The following is a 25,114-nucleotide window of genomic DNA, read 5'->3' as shown; positions in this document are numbered from 1 at the left end:
TGAATTAAAAAAAAATAAAAAAAAAAAATAAAAAAATAAAAAAATAAAGAAAAAGGAGAAAAAAATATCCTCGTTGCGCGCAAAAGTTAACGAGAAATTTCTTTCAGCTTGTTCGAGATAATTTGCGCGGAACGATGATCCAGCCTTGCGTAATTCGGATTGGCGTGCAACGTGTAATTTTAATTTTAATGTCCGCCACTCACGGGATGCGCGTTGCTCCTCTAGTTACGCGTAACAGGGTCGTTAAATCGGCCGCCAACCTTGTAAAACCTCGCCCCTATCTCCTGCATCGTGGTTCAACAGCGGGAGACTATGGTGTCGTTGCTTCGTGGCTCGCTGTTCCCTGCTTTTCCCTCCTTTCCCATATTATTGTGCACGTTACATGAAATCGTGTATATACTTGTTAAAAAAAAAAAAATGAAAAAAAGAAGGAAAACGTTCGTTTTCGTTTACGAATAGTTTAAATTACGTTTATAGACAAGATTTCGCGGAAAAGTAATTTTTAGTTAGCAATTTTTATTTTTCCAACCAAATTGCACGCGTCTTCTTTCAAATTTTTATCGTGATGAATTTCAATTTTTACAATATCGAAAATGAAAAATTGTAAAATCGTTTAGAATGGATAAGCGTGGAGGGTAGGAACGAGGATAGGTTAGGATAGGTTTGGAAAGGTTTCGTTTCCTTTTCAAATGAAAAAAGTCGAGAGAGGCAGCGTGTATATTGTCAAAATATATTCAATGAAAAAATCATCTTGTAAAATTAGACAATCGTTCCATTCGTTACAATGATAATAATAGGAGTGATAATAATAATAATCGTCGTCATCATTATTACCTTGCCTAACACAGAACCGCTACCGAATGCAATTAGAATCCCTACAACCTATAGCGGTGCCTTAAGAAACTCGAGGAACGTCCTTTATTTACAACAATTACGTGAAACTTTTTTTATCCGCCAAGGATTCGCGGATCGGGCGCGAACACGAGCTGTAATCCACTCTTAACGCGATTCTTCTTCCTTCAAATTCAATTTTCTTCTTCTTCTTCTTCTTCTTCTTCTTCCCCCTTTATTCTTTTTTGAGCAATAATTATTATTACAACACTCGCACACTCGTTTGTCAATCAAGCTCCGCGCGCCCGAATTCATTTATAAATAATATATATTTATTTATTTATATACTATATACTCGTATTTACTCGACGTTAAAATCCAACGTTTCGCGCGAACCACCACCAGCTCGCTCTTTTTTTTTTTTTTTTTTTTTTTTTTTTTTTTTCTTCTTTTTTTGTAATTAACAACCACGATGACTTCTCTAGTGCTTCAACGCCACCCAGCCAATGACTCGTCGTCGATAATAACGCGATGGATCGAGTCGAATCGAATCGATCTCGTATCGATCCTCGATCGATAAAATCATTTCATCGTCCGATAATTCGCTCGCGCGACGACGACAACGACACGATGCAATTCATTGATTCATTCGGGATCATTTGAATCATAATACGTAACAGACGCAAGTATATTATATTACGCTCTTCTCATGTATTCCTCTATCCACTATCGTGATGGAAACGTTGGATTTTCACACAGCACAGGTAAAGTTCGTAACCCTTAACTAGGCTTACCTCAAAATATACTTATAATAAATAGACATCGATAACTAATTACAAACGCTTTCGACTTGAGTCTATATCGACTTCGAGGAGTTGACCCATCGAGGTGTATACTTTCATAGAACGAGTGTGACGTGATTTCTGCGCGTGTAAATCGTGCGTGCGCAATCGAAGCGTGCGGACGATTCGGTTAGAGAACGGAGAACTTGTTCTAGATCAAACTGTCCTCGCCCCGTCTTACAATAAATACAACGCTTTCTAATCGGCTAATCGATCCTTCGCTATGGTACGCCGCCTCCATTTTCCTCCCTGGATCGAGTGCCGCTCGATCATTCTTACGGAAGGAAAAACGTTATCTTCGGATGCGCTCTCTCTCTCTCTCTCTCTCTCTACAAATATTTCACCCGATGTTGAGATGATAAATCAATCTCAACGATGCTCAGACGCGGAGAAAATCGCCTCGAATATCGTCGCCTTCGATTGTCTCTTCTCTCTCTCTCTCTCTCTCTCTCTCTCTCTCTCTCTCTCTCTCTCTCTAAACGTCGCTTACTTCGACGAATAAATTATTCACAACGTCGTCTCGTGCACCGTCGTGGACACCGACGGCCGTGTACTCGAGCGGTCGTACCTCGTTTCCGTACGTGTCATCGTGGCCTCGAGTTCTCGTCCACGAAGAGGGTATCGATGAGTGGATCGCGAATCGTTCGATCGGCCTGTCCCGGAAACGGAATTTCGGGGATCACGCGCAGTCCAAGGACGCCAAGGACGCGGGGCTGTGCGGGCCGCCGAGCATGAATGGAGGGCTCATCGGAGGTCCGCCGCTTCCGGTGCTGTTCCCATAAAGCTCAAGGTCGCCAAGGGAACCGCTGTCCACGCTCCCGTCGCACTTGTCCGACTTCCCCTCCTGCTTCAACACCATGCGCCGCCATTTTGCGCGGGCGTTCTGGAACCAGACCTGCCAACACACGGGGACACCACGATTGAATGTACGTTAGGATAAATGAAACAGCGATCTTCAGAGTGGATTATTATTTTATCCAAGAGTCCACCATTTTTGTCAATGGTTAACATTAACATTTATCGGTCGAATTAATATCGATTAGATTCTCGAATCTTCGATCGCATTCTTCGATTATTAATTAATTGTGACACAATTTTTAATAAATTGCAAATGGGAAAAACCATGATTCAAGCTAAATATACTAAATATATAAAAATATATACTAAATCTTATAAAAATTCTACGAAAATTCTAATAAATCTATGAAAAATCAAAAAAAAAAAGAAAAAACAAAATACGCATTGCGCGAACCCCGTAAAAAATCTTTTCATTTCCATCTGCCCAACTCCTTTTCTACGCACCTTCTCTTTACGAAAGGAACCAATCCCAGAAGAAGGGGGGAGGGGCCGGTTGCACGGCCGGCTCTCGATCGCGCGTCATTGCACCTGACATCCGAAAAGAAACGCGGAACAAAAGGAGGAGGGGCGGTTGGAAGAGGGACGGGAGTGGAGCCAAAAAGCTCGCGCGCCTCCAATATATCTTCATCGAGGGGGCAGTAAGGAGGAGAGAGGAGGGGGGGAGGAGGGAGAGGGAGAACGCAATTTAAATGCAAGCACGGCCGCCACGTGAAGGTGGGGCCCCCGCTAGGATAGCTACACATCCTCGACACAATGCAACAATATATAATGGCACGACACAGCGCCTCGAGGCCCCTGTTTCGCCTTCGCCACGCCACACTCTCATACAACCCCCTTCGTGTGTACCCGATAGATAAAGGACGGCCTCGATCCACGCTTCGCATCGACGTCGCCATTTTCAAGATAGTCTCCTCCCCCGCGGACTGAAAACCGGCGGCGGAGAAACTTCCAACAACGAGCAGGGCCTCCCCTTCGCGAGCGGTCGAACCCGCGCCGACACTAGCGTACGAGCGTATATTTCTCTTCCTGCGGTGAGCACTCCCGCGCGCACAACCTTCCTCTATGCACGCGTGTATCACGCCGTTTCCCACCTGTGTGCGCGATCGCTCGTGTCTGTGTGCTCGTGCATAGAACGAGTAGAGCAGAGAGAGAGAGAGAGAGAGAGAGAGAGAGACGAGAGGAGAGCGGCGACGAACGCAGCCGCGGCGAATGAGCGAGTATTCGTGCGTTTCGCGATCAATATCAAGCAAGATGGCGACCAAGAACCCTACGCCGCACCGAATACAATAGGCCGGCTCTCGCGCCTCCTCCCCTAACCCACCCGGCGACCCCCCCGGCCTTTTCTCTTTCTCTAGATCTTCTGCCGGCTGCTGTGCCGGCGCCATCGAGTCACCGGCCGCCGCTCCTCTCTCTCTCTCTCTCTTGGATAGATCCCACGTGAAGTGGCTGCTTCACGGGTGTATAGAGATGCATTTTCGAGTGTCTCGTTCTTCTTTGGAGAATAGAGAAGTCGAGGGGAAAGATGGAGGAGAAAGTTGGGTCGGGTTTGGGTCGGGCGAGGAAGCGAGGAGAATGGAGGATGGAAGGTGGTGAAGAATTGATCGAGAAGTTCGGTTTGTTTGTTTGTTTGTTTGTTTGTTTGTTTGTCGGGACGATTCGCGATGGAGATTTTGAAAGAAATTGGAGAAGGAGGGATGGGTGGATGAGTCTTTCTCGATCCTTTTCGACGATCGATTTTTTTCTGCCTTCGATATATTATAAACTCATCGTATCGAAGACTTTTGTCATTATAAAAATCTATCCAAAAAAGAAAAATATATTTTTAAATAAACGCTTTTTAAAAATCTTCCGTCGAAAAACCACCATTCCCGAATCCGATTAATTGTCCAAATAAAAAAAAAAAAAACCCGCGAGTCGACGAAACAAGCGGAAACGATTTCGCCGATCTATAATCGCGAAATAATCCGTGTCCCGTATATAATAACCAGAAGCGAATGGGTCGAAAATTATCCAGTAGCCGACAATTAGATCGCTCCCACTGGACTGCACGGCAACTAAAATCCTTCGAGATCCGAATCATTGGGATCCGAGGATATCGATCAAGGAGGGGTTCGCTCGAGAGGGTAAACACAGGCTCGTACAGGTTCCCGGCCGCCCCCGGGGTTCACGAAATAGATTTTTGGCCCGTGTAATTTAACGGTAGTGGGTTAACGAGGGCAGCGCGGCGCTCGTTACGACAAAACTTGGCCGGCCGGGGATTTTGAGTAGCGGCGGATTGACGGAGGGCCATAATTACGGGGAAAGGCCACAGAGGCCTCGTCGACGGAAATATCACCGTGGCCCATGCGTGGTTCTTTTACCTCAACGCGCCGCCGGCAGCACGCACTAATTGGGAGAAGCGCGCCGCGTACGTCTCCAGCGCGCGTACGGCTCGCCCGCGCGTGAATATTTTTATAGGAGGCGACCGCAGCCGGGGGAGAAGGGAGAAAAAGAAGGAAAAACGATCGAACCACCGGCTATCCATCTTCCAACCGCGGTTTTTCTCTCCATTTTTCTTTCTTTCTTTCTCTCTTTTTTTTTCTTTTTCTCTCTCTCTCTCTCTCTCTCTCTCTCTTTTACACGCCTCTGAAAATCTCGACGAGCCCTCTCGAAAATGGGGACCCAGGTCTCCCTTGCCGCGGCCACCGACGCGATGGATATCTGTCGAGGATGAACATCGTCGCGAGACTTCTTTACAAAAGCTAAACCTCGAGCTTTTGGTGATTTGGTGATTTGGAGAAAGGAAAATTTTCAGAGAGAGAAAGTGAGAGTGAAAGTTGGTTGGTAAGGGAGTTTTAAATCCTTAATTCTATTGTTAAATTGTGAAGAATCGTGAAAGTTCGATTCTTATTTCTATGGTGTGCATCCCGGTACGTATAAATAAAGGTTGGATTAAAACGAGTACTCTTTAATTTTAAATACCGAAGGAATCGTGATATATCTTTCGATAGAAATTTCCAACGTTAACATTGCTACACGATAATTTCTCGAGTCTAAGAAGTTATCGACACCTAATTTACGATCCAAAAAAACTTATATTCCAATTATATATATCTATTTACTCGTCGATTTACCAGGAAAGTTATCGAACTCTTCGCTTCGGGAAGCGAAAAAATCCGTCTAGGAAAAATCTCCAACTCGACTTAAAACTCGCAAAGTTCGAAGCGAAGGGAAAACGAAGGGATCCTATCGAGACGAGATGTTGAGAAAACAATCGGCCTATTTATCTTCACGGGACGATCGACGCAAAAAATGAATCACCGTCTCGTCTCCGAATCGAGACGCGGGATCTCGGGGAGGAAGAGGGGACGTCGGTAGACGTCGTCGGGCAAACGATTTTCCTTCGTCTCTCTTTTCGCGTTACTAACAATCTCTTCTATCTTTAACCTACCGCCGCGTGTCCCACGTTTTCGAGCGCCGCCGAAATAAACGTAACACGGTCGCATAAATTCCAAAGACACCGCGCACGGATCGAACAACACGAGAGGAGGCGCGGCAACGATACAATCTGTCCGGAACGGCTGTAACCCGAAAAAGGTCCCCGGGGACAGTTTTAGCTGGCCTATGAAGGGCGTCATGCGTCATTGACTGCGCGCACTAATTGGAGGAGGCCTGCGCGCAACCCGCCGCGAATACTTTTACCGCGAGCCGACCCTGTAAATTTCGTTTTAATTGCGCATCGAGACGATTCCACGCCTCCTGAATCTTTCGCCCGCTCCTCGATCAACGATGGATCGTTTCAACCTTTCCTTTCGCGCCATTTCCATTATCTCGCCTTCGATCGATCTCCCTTCATTTTCTCGTTTTTCCTCCAATCGACCGATATTTCGAGCGTTCAACTTTTTAAGAATTCTTTGATCGATGAAATGGGAAAGAATCCGAAGAAATAGCACAAACTTTTCTTTCCTTTCTTTTTTTTTTTACAAAAATCGTAACTAAACAAACCTACATTGAATATATAAAAAGACTTTTAGATATTTATACCAAATGAAAATTTGTAATACGAATACGTATTTTCTATATTACTTTTGCATATTGAATAAACATCCGCAGCAAATGATCTATAAGAAGGCAAGGAGATAAAAAATGGTGGGACGGAACAAATAACGCGCCGATAAATAAACGAATCGCTAGCTTACCTGCAGCACCCTTTTTGGCAAGCCAGTTTTCTGCGAGAGTTGCTTCAGATCCTTCGCGTCCGGATTGTGATTGATCGCGAAGTAACTCTTCATCGTCCTCAACTGGTGGTGTTTGAAACTCGTTCTCATCCTTTTTGTTCGGCTGTTGGAACCAGGTATGCCGGGAGTAGCCGGCCCCCCCCTACCGAAGGGCATATCTATGTAGTCCGCGTTCAAATCTGAAACATAAATCCCCAACATCCGGATTATGCGTCTTAATTAAACACCGGTGTCGCGGGGTATTTTTTGAAGCCGCCCGTATCGGCCGCTATCGGCCGGGGGGATCTTTTTCCGCCGCGACGGAACGGCTTGGCCGCGCGGCCAAGGGTTGGGACCCGGGGCCCCGGGGCCCCGGGGATTTATGTACCGGCACCGCCGCCGTTCGTCTCGCCGATACCGCTGTCAATATCGCTCGTGACTTTGCCAAGATCGTTTATCGCGCGAGGAGTAATTGTTCTCGCGGTTAAACGAAAACATGTTAATGGATCGATGGGACGGGATGGCCGATGGAGATCGGGAAATCGGGTTATTACTTTGCTTGTTACGCTTTATATCTTAAGAGATACTTCGTGGAAATGTTACATACGTGTCTTGTCTCTTTCGAAGGAAAATTTTTATTTTGTTTTTTTTTTTTTTTTTTTGATCGATCGATTAATGGTATATCGGTGTATCGGGTTTCGTATATATTGTTCATTCTAATGTGATCGAATTATATATTTGGTAAAAAATATAGTCAGTTATATATATGCTCTTAAATAATCTTCCCCTCCACAAGTATTCTTTCTCGTCTCCATTTTTATTTCTTCACCGATCAAATCCTTTTATCTTCGTTCTTCGATTATAGATATAATGTAATCTTCGTGTTCGATAATTTCATTTATTTATCCATGAGATAATAAAAGATGGGGGAAGGAAATTTGGTGGAGTTCGAATTATATATTTGGTAAAAAATATAGTCAGTTTTATATAAGGAAATTTGGTGGAGTCTGGTTCGAATTATATATTTAAAAAATATAATCAGTTATATATAATGCTCTTAAATAATCTTCCCCTCGACTAGTATTCCTCTCCGTTTCCATTCTTATTTCTTCACCGATCGAATTCTTTTATTTTCGCTCTTCGATTATACATATAACGTAATCTTCGATAATTCCATTTATTTATCCGTGAGATAATAAAAGGGAAGGAAATTTGGTGGAGTCCGGTTCGAATTATATATTTGGTAAAAAATATAGTCAGTTTTATATAAGGAAATTTGGTGGAGTCTGGTTCGAATTATATATTTAAAAAATATAATCAGTTATATATAATGCTCTTAAATAATCTTCCCCTCGACTAGTATTCCTCTCCGTTTCCATTCTTATTTCTTCACCGATCGAATTCTTTTATTTTCGCTCTTCGATTATACATATAACGTAATCTTCGATAATTCCATTTATTTATCCGTGAGATAATAAAAGGGAAGGAAATTTGGTGGAGTCCCGTTCGAATTATATATTTGGTAAAAAATATAGTCAGTTGTATATAATGCTCTTAAATAATCTTCCCCTCCACGAGTATTCCTCTCCGTTTCTTATTTCTTCGCCGATCGAATTCTTTTATCTTCGCTCTTCGATTATACGATAACCTTCGTGTTCGATAATTCCATCTATTTATCCGTGAGATAATAAAAGGTGGGGGAGGGGAATTTGGCGGAATCCGGTTCGTGGATCGGGGAATAAAGTTATCGCGGCAACAATTGCTCGGGGGGCCTCGGTCGGCAATACGAAGAACCGTCGGAAGCGGCAATGCGGCTGGTCGCGACTCTAGCGCTGTTTGATGTGTATCACAGCTCATTAGCTCCTCGAGTGCAAACAAGAAGGGTGATAGCGTATGCGAAAGACCAGTGGATACACGGCCAATTACAACTCTATGCAGCAAATAGTTTGCAGGCACGATACCTCATTCCGGTATATCTATCCTGTCCCCGGGACCGAGCCGTCCACAGGAGAATAAAGCGACGCTCGACAGTCGTCCGGCCAGATGCCGGATCGATAAGATCGAGATCGATCCTCTATCGCGTGGAAATCTGCGAAACCGTTCACCTCGTCGTCGAGGATGAACGGCCATCTCCATCGTTTTTTTTCCCCCTTTTTCTTGCTCTCCCTCCCCACGTTGGATTTCTTCCGCGAAACTTGATAAACTTTTAGAAACGATCTAGAGAATTTCTAATTACCGCGAGGATTTGGAATTATTTGGAATTATTTGAGATATTCGTGGTATTCGCTCTTCTTGCGTGTAGAATTTTTTATTTCATTGCGATATTTCGAATATATTATATTATGCTGTTTTTAAGCAAAGTTGTTTTTAGAAAATTTTGCGCGCTTTATTAGAGATCGGAAAAGAAAAAAGGGTTATTCTCGTATAAATTTTAGCTCGTCGTTCTAAATTATTACAGTTCCACGCACGATTAAAAAGAGAGAGAAGAAAATCTGGCCTTGCAGAAGAAGCGGGCCGGTGCGAGCCAGTGCAGGCAAAAAAGATCCAACCTTCGGAAGGATCTTTCCCTCTATCAAATTATTTTATTTCCGTCGATAAATTCTCGCGCCCGTTTCTCGGCCAAAAGATATCCAGCCAACCGACGAAACAAATAATTCCCAGTCATCCGTGGGTCCCCGGCGTGTCCGAGGCATCATCGTCCGAACGAACCTTCCAAAGCTGGAGAGATCTTTTTCACTGAAAACGGCCGAGAATCCCCCTCTCCCCAAAAAAAAGAAAAGTGGAATAGAAAAAAGGAGAAGAAAATGAAGGGCAGAGAGGAAAGAGGATGGAACTGGTCCCAGGGTAAAGGCGCACGGCCGGTGGTGGCGACTCTCGAACGCCTTCCACTTCCACTTCCACTTCCACTTCCACTTCTTCTTCTTCTTCTTCTTCTTCTTCCTCCTCCTCCTCCTCCTCCTCTTCTTCGTCTTCGTCTTAGTCCACGGTCCGTTGTTCCCACGGTCGGTCAACAATCGAAATTAAGTTCTCCGAAGGCGGAGAAGGAAGCTGCCGCGGCGAGCTGCCCACGCGCGACACGTACACGCTTTGTTGGGATTGGATTCGTGAATTTATGTCGCGGCGACAAATTTTATCAGGGTTCGGTGGCAAACACCACGCGCCCACGCGGGGCCGTAAATCACGGCGACGAGAGGCACACACCTCCGAAGGAGGAGGAGGAGGAGGAGGAGGAGGAGGATTCGTCGTCGTGTTACGTGCGCGATCTCTGACCGCGCGCCTCGTACTACGTGTGGACCGACCCCCGAGGATGGACCCCTTGTAAAGAATTTTCGTGCACGCGATCGCGATTCTCGCTACGACGCGGTTCAAATCGTTTTGTTCCTTGATCTAGGCACCTCTTGGAAATCGTTCTCAGAAGATGAATGAAAGAGGAATTGGTTGGGGTTCAACGATAATGGAATTGATGATTCCTTCTGCATGATAAATGAAATTTGTTTTAATTATCGTGTATTTTAACGATTTTTTTTTTTTTTTTTTTTTGGTTCTTAGAACGTGGACGAAGGAGGAAATGTAATCGATGGATGGAATTATTCTAATTGTAGATTGATTGTAGGAGAAGTTGAACTAGAATGGGTTCGGTTGGAATGGACAAGTTGTCTCGTTCAGAGGATTAAGAATTTTCGTGCACGCGATCGAGATTGTTGCTTCGACGCGAAATTGAAATTGTCTCGAATGAATGAAAGAGGAAATGGTTGGAAAGAGTAGAGTAATTGGGGTGGGTTTATATCGAAGCGATTAGAAGAGGTTAGGTGGACAACTTGTCTCGCTGTTAATTAGGGGAGATGTCGGTGAGGTAGAATGAAAAGAAAATAGATAACGTTTCTGGTAGTTAGTCTTGGTTTAGATGGAGGAATTAGGTTTGCTTTAATTTTCAGATAGAGAGAGAGAGAGAGAGAGAGAGAACGCCTTAAGGACATTTGATTTGAATTGACATTATTTTTTGGAAATGGGCAAAGAATAAATTACAACGAACATTGTTAAATGAAAAGAGAAAGGAGTTTGAACGTTCGATATATATCGGAAAGAATTATTCAAAACAAAGATGCAAGTAAGATGTCTTCGTTTATCATTTTAAGATCAATAGAGTTGTTCATTAAATTAAACGAGTTATTGATGATACGCGTACTTTTCCTGCTATTGATTTATTTTTTTGTTTTTTTTTTTTTTTTTGTTCAACGATATACTTTGCACCTCTTTCTTCCGTGCTAACAAAGTAATTTTCCTATTAAGCAAAAAAAAACGTTGAAGCGATTCACGGTCCAAAAATCGTAGCTATACAGCAAATTGGTGGAGTTACACGTCTGGTGCTTTCTAATTGCGAGCCACGATTATTGCGTGATACGTTCTAGTATAGAATAACACGTGCAACGTGTTTCTATTCCGATTTGCATATGTTCTATCGAAACGTTTCACCTTCGAGCCACGATCGAATCACTGAAACGTGCACGAATGCCAGAATATTAATTCGCGCGTGAAGAATTTTTTTCTAAAATAACTTTTTGAATCCATCGCGCGACAACGTGCAACGCTTTTTATAAATCTGGCACGCGCAACCGAGAAAGCAAATGAATCAGCAAGCACTTCGCAGCAAGAACGATGTTCAAGAAATCGTGGCAACGTCTCGGTCGTACGATCAACAGCTCAAAATGTATTTCGAGAAAATAATAATATTAAGAGTTAAGCTAACATTTCCCTGAAATACAAACCCTTCTTCGCGAAGAACACAAGTATATACCCAACGTAACGACACAAACTTTTCTTTTTTCACGAATTAAACAATTATATCCATATCTTTCCAACATCTTCGATCCTTCTTCTTCTCATCAAGCATTCTCGAAATATCTCTATACCACGTTACATCGAACAAGTGCCTCGCGATCCCTCCTCAACACTTTCAACACCCCTCCCCCAAATCCCCCAAATCTGTACTCACCTATGTTGGCGGTCATAGCTTCGAGATCCTTCGGTTTCCTCTTCCTGGGTCTGCCCTTTTGTCTAGGCGGCGGGACGACGGCGGCGCCATTGAAGTAGGGTACCTTGGGTGGTGAGCCCGCGTCCGGGACGGACGGCGTCGACGGCTGGAGCGGTACCGGGCTCACGTGGCTGTGGGGATGTTGCGGGTGCATCGAGTGGTGAGGGTGCGGTGGGTGGGAGGGGTGGTGATGGTGATGGTGGAGGAATTCGGGCGAGGGGAACGGTTGGCCGGGGTAGTGGGGGCCGGGGGGATAAACCGGGACCGGAGGGCTCTGGGAGGGGTGGAGCTCGGCGCCCATCTCGTAGTGCAACCGGCACAACACCGCGCCGTCCCTCATCCCGAAGTGATCGCCCTTGGTCAGTGGAACCGCGCAAGCGGCGCACGAGAAGCAACGCACGTGGAACACCAGTTCCCTGGCCCGCATCACCAACTCCGAGGCGAGGATCGCCGCGTGGCAGCGGGCGCATCGCTTCATGCTGCCGAACATCCTGGAAAGAAAGAAGAAAAAAAAGAACATGGATCGGAGGAAATTAAAGAAAAGAAAATTCGAGAAGAATTTGTTTCAATTTTCCACTCGTTTTTACGCAAAGTTAATAAATATTCTCTGTATATTATTCAATTTTAAAATTCCACTTCGAATCGATTCTCGTAACCTGTAAATACTGTCAACCTGCTGTCATACCAGCTACGCGAACTATCGTATCCATGATAAACTCCAATTGACAAAGAATCGTAGAAATCAAAACGCGACGATCCGCCAAATTTTCGCGTTCCTCCTTGGAGCGTATCTCCTCTCCGGGATAGAAGAGGAGTTGACCAATTAAGAAGAAATCGGGCGACATCCGTGCAAAAACGGATACAGTTGAAATCGTCGGATCGCGAGGACGAGGCGGCGGCCATAACAAAAATAACCAAGAAATTATCGTAACTGCGGGATGCAGGCGGCGCCCATTTCTCCATTCCGTTTTAAACGATACAAACACATCCGCGATGGGGAATGTTTCCCCATCGTCTCCCCCATATCCAGATATCCGCCCGTGTCCCCGTGTAGATAGGGTTCCGTTAAATCGGACGGGAGGCGGGGAGGGGGGGGAGGGGGAGAAGGAGGAGAAGCGAGGAGGAAGAAAAAAGTGAGGCGACCACTCAGATAAACGGCAGCCACCGGCCGAGGGGAAGTGTCCACGGCACGAAACGTGGATTCGAAGTGGAATCCACGGGGCACACCCGATGCGGCACACACGCGGCAAGAGGAGGAAGAGACTCGGTTGATATCGCCGAGGTGTGCGTGCGGGGGAGGGGAGGGGAGGGAGAGGCACGGTGAAACCGCGGAGGAGCAAAAGGGCGGAAAGGGAAGAAGGGATATACCGATGCAACGGGCACCGTGACATCGCTACTGCATTAGCGGCACCCTGCAGTCTCCATTACCGAAGCCGGCCGACTATCTATCCGACATCCACCACGGCTACCTACCTAAACCACCTATCTCACTCTCCACCTCCTCCCAAATATATTACGTCCCCCGAGCAGCGCCCGTACTAAACAACCTAGATAGAGACGTGGCCGATCTTATAACCCCGATGCCGCCTCGGCGATCCACAACTTTTACTTTAACAACGTATACGCGCGACCGTTCCTCTTCTGTCCCTTTTTCTTTCTTTCTTTCTTTCTTTCTTTCTTTCTTTCTTTCTTCGCACGTACGTGTGCGGAGAGACGATGATGACGATTCGTGAAATTTCTCGACGAAAAATAGGGATTGTAAATTGTTGAGAAGAATGTTGAACATGTTTTCTTTTTTTCTTTTCTTTTTTTTTTTTTTAGATTTCTTCGAGTATCAGAAATTGTGTTATATTAGATCGTGACAGTGGTGTGCAGATTTTGAAAATGGAAATTGTGTGGATCATTATGGTATGAGAAATTTTGATATTTTTCTCCTTTCGAATCAATAGTTGCACGATGATTTTTTTAAGAGATCCATCAGATATCGATGGAATTGAATGGGGAAATTCATGAGGAAAACAAAAGGAGGATGTGACCACGCGAAATCGTGCACGCATCGTGGAGCAACGGTCTCGGCAATTGGAAAACGAAAAAAAATGAGGAATAACGATCAGATATCGCGTATAATGGAAAAGCAAGCAACGAACCCCCGCGTAACGAGTTTCGTTGTTTCTCCGTGAAACACACGACTAGGTCCGTTCGGTATTCTGAAGTATCAGAAAGGGAGCATTATGTATTCCGGTCTTATTCGTATACAACAATGAAACGAAATTTTTCCATCCTTCGTATCCTCAAATTTTTTTCATTTTGTTCTTAATTTTCAAAAAAGGAGAAAAGCTTCATCTCTCTTTTTCCTCCTTTATACAATTATTCAGATACATCTAAATTGATCATTAAAAAATTGTTTCGACGATCAAGATGTTCGAAAGTGAAATTCCACTTATTATATACGAGAATACATCGTTAATTGTTCTCAACGCATGTCACGGATCCATCAAACCAATTAACCCCCTCCCCAATCTTCCTCCTTAACCCCTACAAAACGTCGCAAAAACATCGTTGCCCGAAAACCTCTGCCTCGAACCAAATTAATCCTCTTCCTCGATTTCACATCCAACTGAACAGGCTCCTCGAATCGAGTTAGAAAAATATTGGGTCCCCGGAACGAGGCCGACAAGTAGACTCGATTCAAAGTCCCATTCATACGTCGACGGGAGTTAGCGTCAAGCCGTGTCAACACCTCTTCACAGGGACACTGAGCGAGGCTCGTGACGAAAGTAGCCAGTCATTCGGCACCCAGTCCCCGCAATGGGTGCCAAACGTTCCAACGAATGGAACGTTTGCCAAAGCCCTTCGAGACGAAGGGATTCGGATCTCGAGCCCCCCTGGCAAAAGCTTAAACCTAATCTAATGGATTAGCCACGAGACGAGAATCCACGGATCTTCGAGGGTCTCTTGACTCGAGACACATTGTTATCGTTCCTGATCCTATTGACAGGACCCACCAATCCTGCTACACAAGCAAGGACAATGGCTGGTGCGTGTAAGTCTGGTTTTCGCCCAGCGGGCGAACCATGCGTATTTTCGCCTAATCGGATCCGTTCGAGCGTAATCGACTGGTCTTCTTTCGAATTCCTGCGCAACAACGTTTTTACCCATAAAAACGTCCCGCTTTCGAGGCATCGCTGTTTTCTTCCTTTCTTCCGAGCTTTTGTTGTCCAACGAGGCTTTGTTGCGTCGAGTTTACATGTATGTTCACAATGTTCGTGAATATGCGAGGATCTTGAGGAATTCTCTAAAAAAGTAGTTTCTTCGTCGATTCCAAAAATTTTCTTTGCAGTATATGTATATGTGTATATATTTTTTATCATTTATTCAATTATTTGTTTGCTCAGCTACATCTCCTCAAAATTTTTCATACCATTTCCCAATCCATCTACACGATCGAACGACCCAACGAACCCATCATCCAGAACGCAACTAGCCAGAAAACCAAGCTTTCAGCATCGTTAACCCCATTAGCCCCCTTAGGGTCTCATACATCTTCGCCAGGTCCAAACACCTCGGCAAAAGCGTGAAGAAACCCGGCGAGATGTTCACACACCGAGGATAAAAATTCTCTCGTCTCCCCAGGTGAGTGGGGCCGGGAAGCAAGGATGTTTCGGCGATTCCTTGTTGGCCGGGCCTGTCTTCACCGCCTCCCCACGAGGGCTGGCCCACCGATGGATGAATGAATGAAACGTGCTCCACGACCGGGAATAACCTCATTCACCGGCCTTTTCCACCCGTCCTTCCACGGGGCACGGTGGACGCCCGCAGAGTTTTACAAGACGCGCCATATGCGATACATTATTGCACAATGCGAGTTGCCGCGTTATTCTAAGCGTGGCCTAAACGGATCCGTACCCGAAACCGCCACAAAGAGTCGGAAATCTTTTATGAAGCGCGACGGACCACTCGCCGCGCGTTCGCACACTCGCTTCATCCTTCGACCACGTGGATCCTCTCTCTCTCTCTCTCTCTCTCTCTCTTTCTCTCTCTTTTTTGCATAGGTTTTCCAGTCCTTTAACGCGAATCTCTCTTTTTCTTTCTTTCATACACGTTTCTTTTTCTTTTGCGCGGGTTCTTTCCTGCCTCGAATCCTGGCGAACTGCTTTCTTTTCGGCCCCTCTTCTTTGCTCGTACGGGGTCCGAGATATGGACACGAGCCCCCCGAGAGGATTTCTCACGTGCCGCTCGAATCGGAATCCACGCGTCTTCATCCTCGATCCTTGAACCCCGCAGTTTTATTCCTTATTCTGGGGATGATTCTTCGTAGCGTGTAAAATTCCGTGTTTCTTTTTTCCGCCTCCTTTTTCTTTTTGAAATAATCATGTAAAGGGGTTGAGGATTTCGCATTGAAGAGAGAACTTTTCTTTTTGCAGTGGATTTACTTTGGAATACGAATGCTTGCGATTTTAAAATATTATTAATTTCACTTGAAAAATTATAATTATCGTGCGAGGAATTCTCTTAGGAATATTATTCAATTATTGTCACGATTCACAATTCCCTCGGGCGTTAAAATTGCCCGATCGATCTCATCGAGATCTGCGCGCGATTCGAAGATCCCGCGATTAATCAAAAATTTCGGGAAAGAGATCTTTCGGGAAACCCTCCCTCGAGATTCTTGTGTCAATATTTGTCAAGCTTCGAGGACGTTCGAAAAAAGAAAAAAAAAGAAAAAAGCTTCTATTCGTTCAGCATCCTCGTATATATTAAAACGGCGACCGGTGACAAGCCGCGCCGGGATTAAGCGGAGCCGCGATGCTGTAAATTATTATTTCGAGCAGATAAAAGCTTGTCCTCCCCGGACTGGAATCCCCGGCGTAATTAATGAGCCCACCGATAAACGATCCGCTTCTGTCCTTTCTGCGGATCGCGAATCTAATCGGGAAGATTCGACGATCGCCGCTACCGTCCTCGCTCGAGACGTGACTTGGGTCGTTGAAAGGGAAAACGGGAATGAAAGGAGATTTCGAGACGCGTCTGCTACGAATCGCGAACGAATGTTTATCTGCGTACGTACGTACGTACGTACGTATATTGGCGGTTTGTTTTTAATTCTGTTCGCTTTGGTTTAATTACACAAACGTACTTCGAGAGCGAGATAATCTCCTTTGGATCCGTTCTCCTCGCTCGATAAATATTATTAATGTTCTAAATATCTAAAATAATTTTTCTAATTCATTATTTTTGCAATTATTGAATTATTAATTCAATATTTTTCTAATTAATAAAATAATTTTATAATTCTGCAAAAATTTATTTAAAAGTATCCAACAATTTTTTTTCAATCTATAGATATTCGAAAGGAGAATTCACGTGTCCAGATCTAGGGATACTCTCAATTAAAATATAAACCGTGTAACGTTCGAGCTATCATTTTTTTTATATTTTTTTTTTCTCGTTGAGAAGAGAAATAGATTATAAATTTTTCAAAAAAAATTTTTAACTCTCGTTATATCGTATAAAAAAATACTTTAATTAAATTTTCAGACTGGAAAACATTGTAAAACTCGACTCGAATTATCCATCAATTTAACGTAATCTTATCCTTAATCTCAGCGTCGAAAATCTTATTCCCGAGAACTCAATCCCATCTTTTCCAATTTTACGATCGATCGATCTGTTCGACCCCCGCCATCCACTTTTTTTACAATTATACATTCGAGCTTCATCTACCTGCATCCATCCATCCATCGGTTTCCTTCCGTCAGACTTATATGGAAAAGAAAAATCTCGTTTTCGAGCGCGTCTCGTTAGCATCGGAAGGCTGACAAGCAGCGTGTATCACTTTATTACGGAGGAGGTTGAAGCGGAAGTGGCGGCTACGGCCGCTGAATGATCTGCTGAATAATCTTCTCGTAACAGCGGCTCAAGCCCGCCTCGGCTCGCTGCATTTTCTCGCTGATTTTCTCGCCCGCTTTTATTTTTATGAATAATGTAGCAACGCGAGGATATATCGTCGTGGATCTACTCCCGACGGAAGTGGAGGACGCGCCACTCGTGGAAGTGGAGGGCTCGATTCTTGAACATTAGGACCACTCTTTCGCGACTCTCCATCAATATTATCGATGATGTTTCGACAAATAAGATAATATAGATAATAATGTTCGATTTCTTCTTCTTTCGCGCAGTTAGGCTGACAAAAGATTATTTCGAATCGTAAGTTGTTGCTTCGATCGCAAATTTAATTTCACCAGCGTGTTTTACGAATTATACGAATCATCTTGCTCGTCTAATTAACTAAGATATGCTTTGATCTTCGAAAGAATGAGACTTTAAATCGCTACAAATTTCCATTTTTTTTTTTTTTTTTTTTGTTACTTTCATCCCATGGAAACGGTGTATTCCAGTGGATCTGTTCGGAAATTTCGAGAGAAAAATATTGCAATAAGAGTCCGAGAAACTTGTTGAATAATACTTTAAAAACTGTACTGGGAGAACAATGTCGAAGAGATACACAGATGGAAATACACGGATCGAAAGCTATTGTGTGAGAATGAGAGAACACGGGACTTCTCATAGATAAAATATCTTCTTCCATTTCTGACAGGAAACGCGGCAGAACTCGAAGCACCGTCGTGCCGTATCAGAAGCGTATCGTAACAAGCTCTCAGACTCTCTCGATAAGAAAATTTCCAACGGCGTGCAGAAATTTCTGCAAGGGCAATCGGCGTCACGATGGCGAAGATCGTTTGTCGGATTAGACGTAAACATGTCATACACTCGACGATATCAACGCCAATAATGCTACAAAGCGGACAAGTCGGCCCCCTCCCCTCCCCCCTCCCCCCGTATCGCCGCTTCCGATCTTGCCCCCGCGAGCAACAAAGAAATCAAAAAGGAAAACATCTTTGTACTCGTGCACCGTGAAAACTTCGCTGATGCATCGATAAAACGTTGGCGTTGGCAACGTTAATCAAGCAGCCAAGATAGATATTTTATGAAACAATCGTTGAGAAAACGGTGCGAATTGCATAATACAGTAATATAATACAAATAATGTACAATTATATATACTACAATGTAATATTATTTATTTATTTCTTCAGTGTGCAGATTCATCCTGCCAAGTATTGAGATTTTTATTTTTCAAGCAAAAACTTGATTTCAATTTTTATTTTCATTTCAATGTAAAACAGATTTCCGAATACATTCTATGCAAGAGCTGATTATAATTATCAATTGTTGTGCAATCAATGTTGTCGGATACTCGAGATGCTATTATATTTTTTTTTTTTTTTTTAATTTATTTCAACATTCTCGAAATTCATCCCTCGAAGCATCGACGTTTTTCGAATTACTGTGATAAAAAAAAGAGGAGAGAGAGAGAGAGAGAGAGAGAAGGGCAGAAACACCATTGATGGAGAATTTGTATCCGGATTGTCGTTTCGCAGCCTTTCGCGGCTTACAGTCCGATTACGTTCGCCTAACGAACGTGAATCGAACGCGAGAACCACACGACCGTTAGTTACTCTAAGGGTACAAGTGGAACAAGAGCGAATTACGAATTGATCCCGGCCGAAAATGGTCAGTGTTATCCATTTAAGATATATCCAACGCCCTATGGGGAAAATTTATGTCCACGGTTTCTTTTCGTTTTAGGAAATATTAGCCTCGAGAGTTGGGCTAGCCTCGAGAGGGCTGTACGCTACGATTTTTACGATCAGTCGAAGCAGCCTTGGATTAACCATCCATCATCTCGTACGAAGGCTGTGATCGCCAGAGAAAGGGAAGCTAGAGAAATTATGTATCGAGAGGGCTTCCTTTCGTTTGTTCCTCATCGTTTGTCTTTGATATTTGACCGTCTTCAAGATGCTTCAATGTGTATTAGATATTGGAGAACGAATGGTATCCTCGTTAAATGATATATCGTCGTCGTTCTCTTTTCTCTTTTTATCCAATTACTCTATATCGATTCTTAAAAATTTGTTACTTTTATATATATATATATATGAAATTCAATGTAATAATCTTAAATAATAATAATGTTACTTTTTTCAAAATGTAATATATTTCTTTTATATTCGTCGAAATTCGACCTCTCCTTCGTCTTCTTCCTCTTGGCAACTGTTGCCAACCCTTGACCATCGAGCATAAAATCTTGTTCGCCACCACGATGTAATAATCACGCGATTATTACTCGCGGACCGGTGCCTATCTCTCGAACAGTCTAATCGGAATATTGATCTACGAAGGACGCAGGAAAAAGGGAAAAGGGGGGCGGGCCGAGGAAATATAAAGTTGGCGCGGGAAGACGCGCCGCGTCTCGTGATATGTGGCCTACTCTAGCCTTAGGGTACGTAGCTCATCTCCGCCGGTGCAATAAATACGTACGATTACAATGTTATGCGGCTGTAACTCAACCGCGCCTCCGCCGCGCTAGCGGTAAGCGCAGCAATTTATGACGAGCCCGAGCCCGAGCCCCCCCTTTACTCAGACTCAGTTCTCAAAACTTGCACGGACATCAAATATCATATTCTTCTTATTTGCCAAGATTTAACCGTGTCGCGACCAAAATACGATTCCCGTCGCGTTATTTCTATCCACCGCGACTTGTAAAATTTTCCAAAAATTAAAGATCGTATCGTGCGATCGTGCCACGATGGAGAATAATTATCATCCCCTAATGATAATATTCAAAACTCTAAAATTCTTAATGATAAAAATTCCTCGAAAAAAAGGAAAGAAAAGAAAAATAATTAAAATTTATCGAACCTTAATCGAACGGAATAAAAGTTGTAAATTATTATAGCAAACAGGCGTCGTAACGAAACGGTTAGTAAGAGACCTCGAGCACGACGAGCAAGAGAGGACAATCTAGCGCGACTTGTAAAATTTTCCAAAAATTAAAGATCGAATAGTGCGTGGATGGAGAATAATTATCATCCCCTAATGATAATATTTAAAACTCTAAAATTCTTAATGATAAAAATTTCTCGAAAGAAAAGAAAAATAATTAAAATTATTAAAATCGAATAAAAGTTGTAAATTATTATAGCAAGCAGGCATCGTAACGAAACGGTTACTAGGAGACCTAGGAATACGATGAGCAAAAGAGGACAATCTAGCGCGACTTGTAAAATTTTCCAAAAATTAAAGATCGAATAATGCGATGGAGAATAATTATCATCCCCTAATGATAATATTCAAAACTCTAAAATTCTTAATGATAAAAATTCCTCGAAAGAAAAGAAAAATAATTAAAATTATTAAAATCGAATAAAAGTTGTAAATTATTATAGCAAACAGGCGTCGTAACGAAACGATTACTAGGAGAGCTCGAGCACGACGAGCAAGAGAGGACAATCTAGCCGTTCATCTGGACACGTCCAAGGATGGCGGGGACGCCACACAGGGAACAGGAAGAAGAAAGAGGGTAGTCGTAGGGCCCCGGGTATCGCGGTAACCCGATACTTTTGCGGGGATGGTTTATGTGGTGACACTCGCAATTCCGTGGTAGACACACGACTCGCGGTGACCTTGCGGGGCCCCGCAAGATGGACCCCCTGCCGGGCTACGCCGAATCCTCTTACGGAGTAACGATGAGCAACGGCCGTGCCACTCGTAAAAACTGCCTACGAACCAACAGCCGTGTTGCACAGCCGAGTTTATACGCGGGAACGCGGTCCCCGGCATGCGTGTACGAATTAAGGGCCACCGAGAGCCTCGACCGGACGGCCGCCCGAGGATATCGACGAGGGAACAACGACTTCTCCAACGACCACTCTCTCGGATCGTACGCCGTATCGCTCCAACGACCAGATTTTTTAATCGCGACGAGGGAAATCTCGCGAAACGAGAGGGCGAGAGAGAAATTTTTCCCTTTAAATCATATATCGCTTCAAATATTTTCATAAATCGTCGATATACGTTGCATAGTTTTACATAATTTATATTATTGTTATATACACGGAGATTCTAAATTACGCGGAGAAGGGATTAAAGAATCGAGTTACTTCATAAGCAACAAGGAAACGCGAGGGAAAGGAATTGAACGAAAAGTTAAAATTAAAAAGGAAAGAAAGGGAAAGGATTAACTTTCGCGAGACAATATTCAATATTTATGGCGTCGAAATTGATAAATCTCTCTCTCTCTCTCTCGACTCGCTTAATTCCACGTTGATGAAGGCTGTGTCTCCTCCAGAAAAGGAGATGAACGAAGAGAGGAGGGCAGAGCGCGATGAGAATTCGTTATCGAACGATATTAGAGGGGTTTACGCGGAAATTTAAACGCGGCGGGGAGGATCGGTGTGATACGGAGGATTATGAAAAAAATTAATACGCAGGCGGGAAGGACAGGTGAGAAAAAATCGACGTGACGGTAGTTGTAACACGAACGGCCAAGTGACTCTTAGCGGGGCGCCATTGCTGGCGAATCTGATAATGGCGAGAAGGTATATCGTCGCTCGGAGAAGCTATCATTCGTGTTCTCGCTGCGTCCGTTCGCATCCTGCGGCTGATACATGAAGTGTCCTGCGTGCAGGTGTCGCTGGACAAATACCGGCTGGCCGAGGTATCTCATGCGGGATCTACGACATCGAGATATCGTGGCGGTCTCTTTTTTCAAACGATCTCGAGCCGACCAATGATCTATTTGTATCGTGCGTATGCTCGCATCGAGTTGGATATCTTTATCCTTATCGATATCTCGATCCGTTTTGCTGATTTGTCGGATGAAACCGTAAATCTTTCGTTCTCCCTTTTCTCTTTTTTTGTTTTCGTTGTAATTCGAGATCCTAAACGTTTACATATCATTCCAGGTGAATTAATGACGAATCAATTAATGGAAAATTGATTCCATGTTAAAAGTTATTCGAATCCTTGATATGCCGTCGAGGAATGAAAATTGAAAGTTGACAGAAGTAGAAAGTTTTGATATCCAAAAGTTTTTCGGAAGAAAGGAGCAACAGAGATTTACAGATAAAAGAGATAAGATTTAAAAGCGACACTCCCATCTTGACTCTCGAAACGAGAGATCTTTTATCTCTTGGTTACCTTAATAATTCCTGAACGTCTACAAATCTCTTGGCATCCATTATCTATCCTAATCCTAGTTGATAAATATATAGATATCAAAAAATATACGTACAGAAATATTTTGATTCGAATCCAATCAATAGGATCGAACGATCGTGACTCAACGTTAGATCGTCACTATTGCTCTTCCCCGCGAATACTTCCTCCATACTTTCTACCAGTTCTACCTTTCTCCTTTCTTCATCTGAATCGCGAATAATACCTCTAATGAGCGTCGTTCATCCTTTCCATCTTCCTTCGACCACCGCCCCTGTTACGTATCCGTCAACTCACATCCGAACAGACGATCTCGTTTCAAACCCCTTCCACGCTATATCTTTCACCGAAGGAAACCAAAGTTCAAAAGTTCTTGTCCAAAAAAATCGATCCCTCTTTCCCTCCATCCCCACCAAAAGTGGGGAGAGAAAAAAAAAAAAAAAAGAAACGTCGTTTAACGAGGCAACGAAGCGCCTCGATAAACTCGACGAGAGAAGTGAGACCAGCTGCCATTACTGGCGCTGGAATGCGGTGTCCCGAGGATATCTTCGAAATCGGCCCTTAAAGCACGCCGAGGCGGCTTTCCGTTCCTTTCTTTCCTCCTCCTAATATCGCCACTCATCCCCCTACGTTCCCTGGGATGAGGACTGATTAGGCATCACGAACGAGATAACCGAACGTCCATCGAAGATCTTCCACCTCTGTTATCTGGGCCCCGCATCTAACCATACTTGTCCCCCGGAATTTCGACGTTTCCCTGTCTCTTCCTCCTCCGGCGGCGGAGGAGAACGGCCGGCCAGGGACATAAATACGATAGAGTCACGACCTGGACGCACGTACCGGTGGACGAGAGTGGTGGTGTGTCGCGGCAGGTAACATAATACGCTTGCACAGCCTCTCTTGCCCACTTCTGGGACATGCATCATCGGTAGCCGTCCCGGTGTCGCAGTATTTCTCGGCCCCTTTCTTAGATCGTAACACGGTGGACGCACCGAGTTATGTCCCCCCGTGCCTCGTTATCGTTGCGCTGTGGCCTGCCATCCACCTCTCCTGTATCGTTGCGCACGCCTCTCTCTTTCCCTCTCTCTCTCTCTCTCTCTCTCTCTCTCTCTCTCTCTCTCTCTCTCTCTCTCTCTCCTGGTTGAACGCAACGCTTTTTCCCCCGAGTTCGAGCGCTCGCTTTGTGAACGCGCTCGCTTCCTCCTCCTTCCTTTGTGTATCGATTGTTCGCATACGTATACGTGTATACAGGCGAGGAGGTTGTCACGTTACGTTGGACGGGTTTATTGTGACACCGGGAAACGTGTTTTCAGTTTTACTCCCTAAAGGGAGCGCGATGTTTGAGGGATCGATTGACGGTGTTTGGTGTTCGAGGTTGAAACATCGCAGGGAGGAGTAATATACGTTGTCGGTCGCAACTCGGGAAAATAATAATAAAGAAATTTGCGAGCAAAGGTTATTGGTTAGAATAAAATTTTAACTAGCTATACTCAGTTTCCTTCGTCGTATCGTGAATAATACAAAAATAGATATTCGAAAGATATATATATCGATGAATTTTTAAATTAACCGAGGGTATGTATAAATTTTCGATAGAAGTGTCTCGAATCTAGAGATTTGGATAGTCGTTCTTATCGGAAGATAAGAAATCGTTGAATAATAAAAACTCGTGGAGCTCGTGTCGTATCGGTTCCCGAAAAAGTGGTATCCGAAAGAGAGTGGTTTTCGTCGTATCTATTTTCGTGAGGATGTTTCTCTCGGGACGACTCGGGTCGTGCTCCTCCTTTTTCGAGCAAGGATTCTCGCGCGTACGGCGACGCGAGCAGGGGGTTCGAACGGGTCCGGAGTCTGCGCGGCGCATCTTAATTATGAGGGCTAAATTATGAGCGAGCTCCCGGCGCTGAAATATTTGTGTGTTCGCCGGCCGAGGGTTATGGCTCAATTACCACTCGCTATTTCCTTTGCGAGCCGTTGATTTAAGGCGGCCACTTCCTGCGCCCCGCGAAAGGACGTCCTCCGTCGTTCCCGTTCGGTAGAAAATCTCAACGACACCCCATCATTTCCTTCCCTTCTCAATTTTTTCTCAAATAATTTTATATAACTTTCCAATAATTTAGAATCGAACGAGAAAGATTTGCTCGCAGACGATTCGCGTCTACTTTTATTTTTCAAATTATATATCCCAATTATCATCCCCTGTAATCGAATTTCGAATATATACGAATATTATTCATTAGTTACATAGTCGAAACTTTCTACACGGGTCGAAAAATAACGATATTGATCTTACTAAC

General features: G+C 44.0%; 1 protein-coding gene across 2 annotated transcripts in view; it reads right to left on the bottom strand.

Moving 5' to 3' along the window:
* Positions 1-731: 731 nt before the first annotated feature.
* The window catches only part of LOC122718014 (protein apterous-like), a 50,940-nt gene continuing 26,557 nt past the window's right edge, over positions 732-25,114 (bottom strand). For both annotated transcript variants that reach the window (XM_043942645.1, XM_043942646.1), the window contains exons 4-6: positions 11,721-12,250; positions 6,710-6,927; positions 732-2,568 (exon numbers count right to left, since the gene is read on the bottom strand). In XM_043942645.1, coding sequence (XP_043798580.1) covers positions 2,353-2,568; positions 6,710-6,927; positions 11,721-12,250 — 964 coding nt within the window. In that variant the 3' untranslated portion in view covers positions 732-2,352. The remainder of the gene's footprint in view (positions 2,569-6,709; positions 6,928-11,720; positions 12,251-25,114) is intronic.

The sequence above is a fragment of the Apis laboriosa genome, unplaced genomic scaffold (assembly GCF_014066325.1).
Source record: "Apis laboriosa isolate Shangri-la unplaced genomic scaffold, ASM1406632v1 scaffold5_cov152, whole genome shotgun sequence".
Lineage (NCBI taxonomy): Eukaryota > Metazoa > Arthropoda > Insecta > Hymenoptera > Apidae > Apis > Apis laboriosa.
This window is presented reverse-complemented; position numbering and strand designations above follow the sequence as displayed.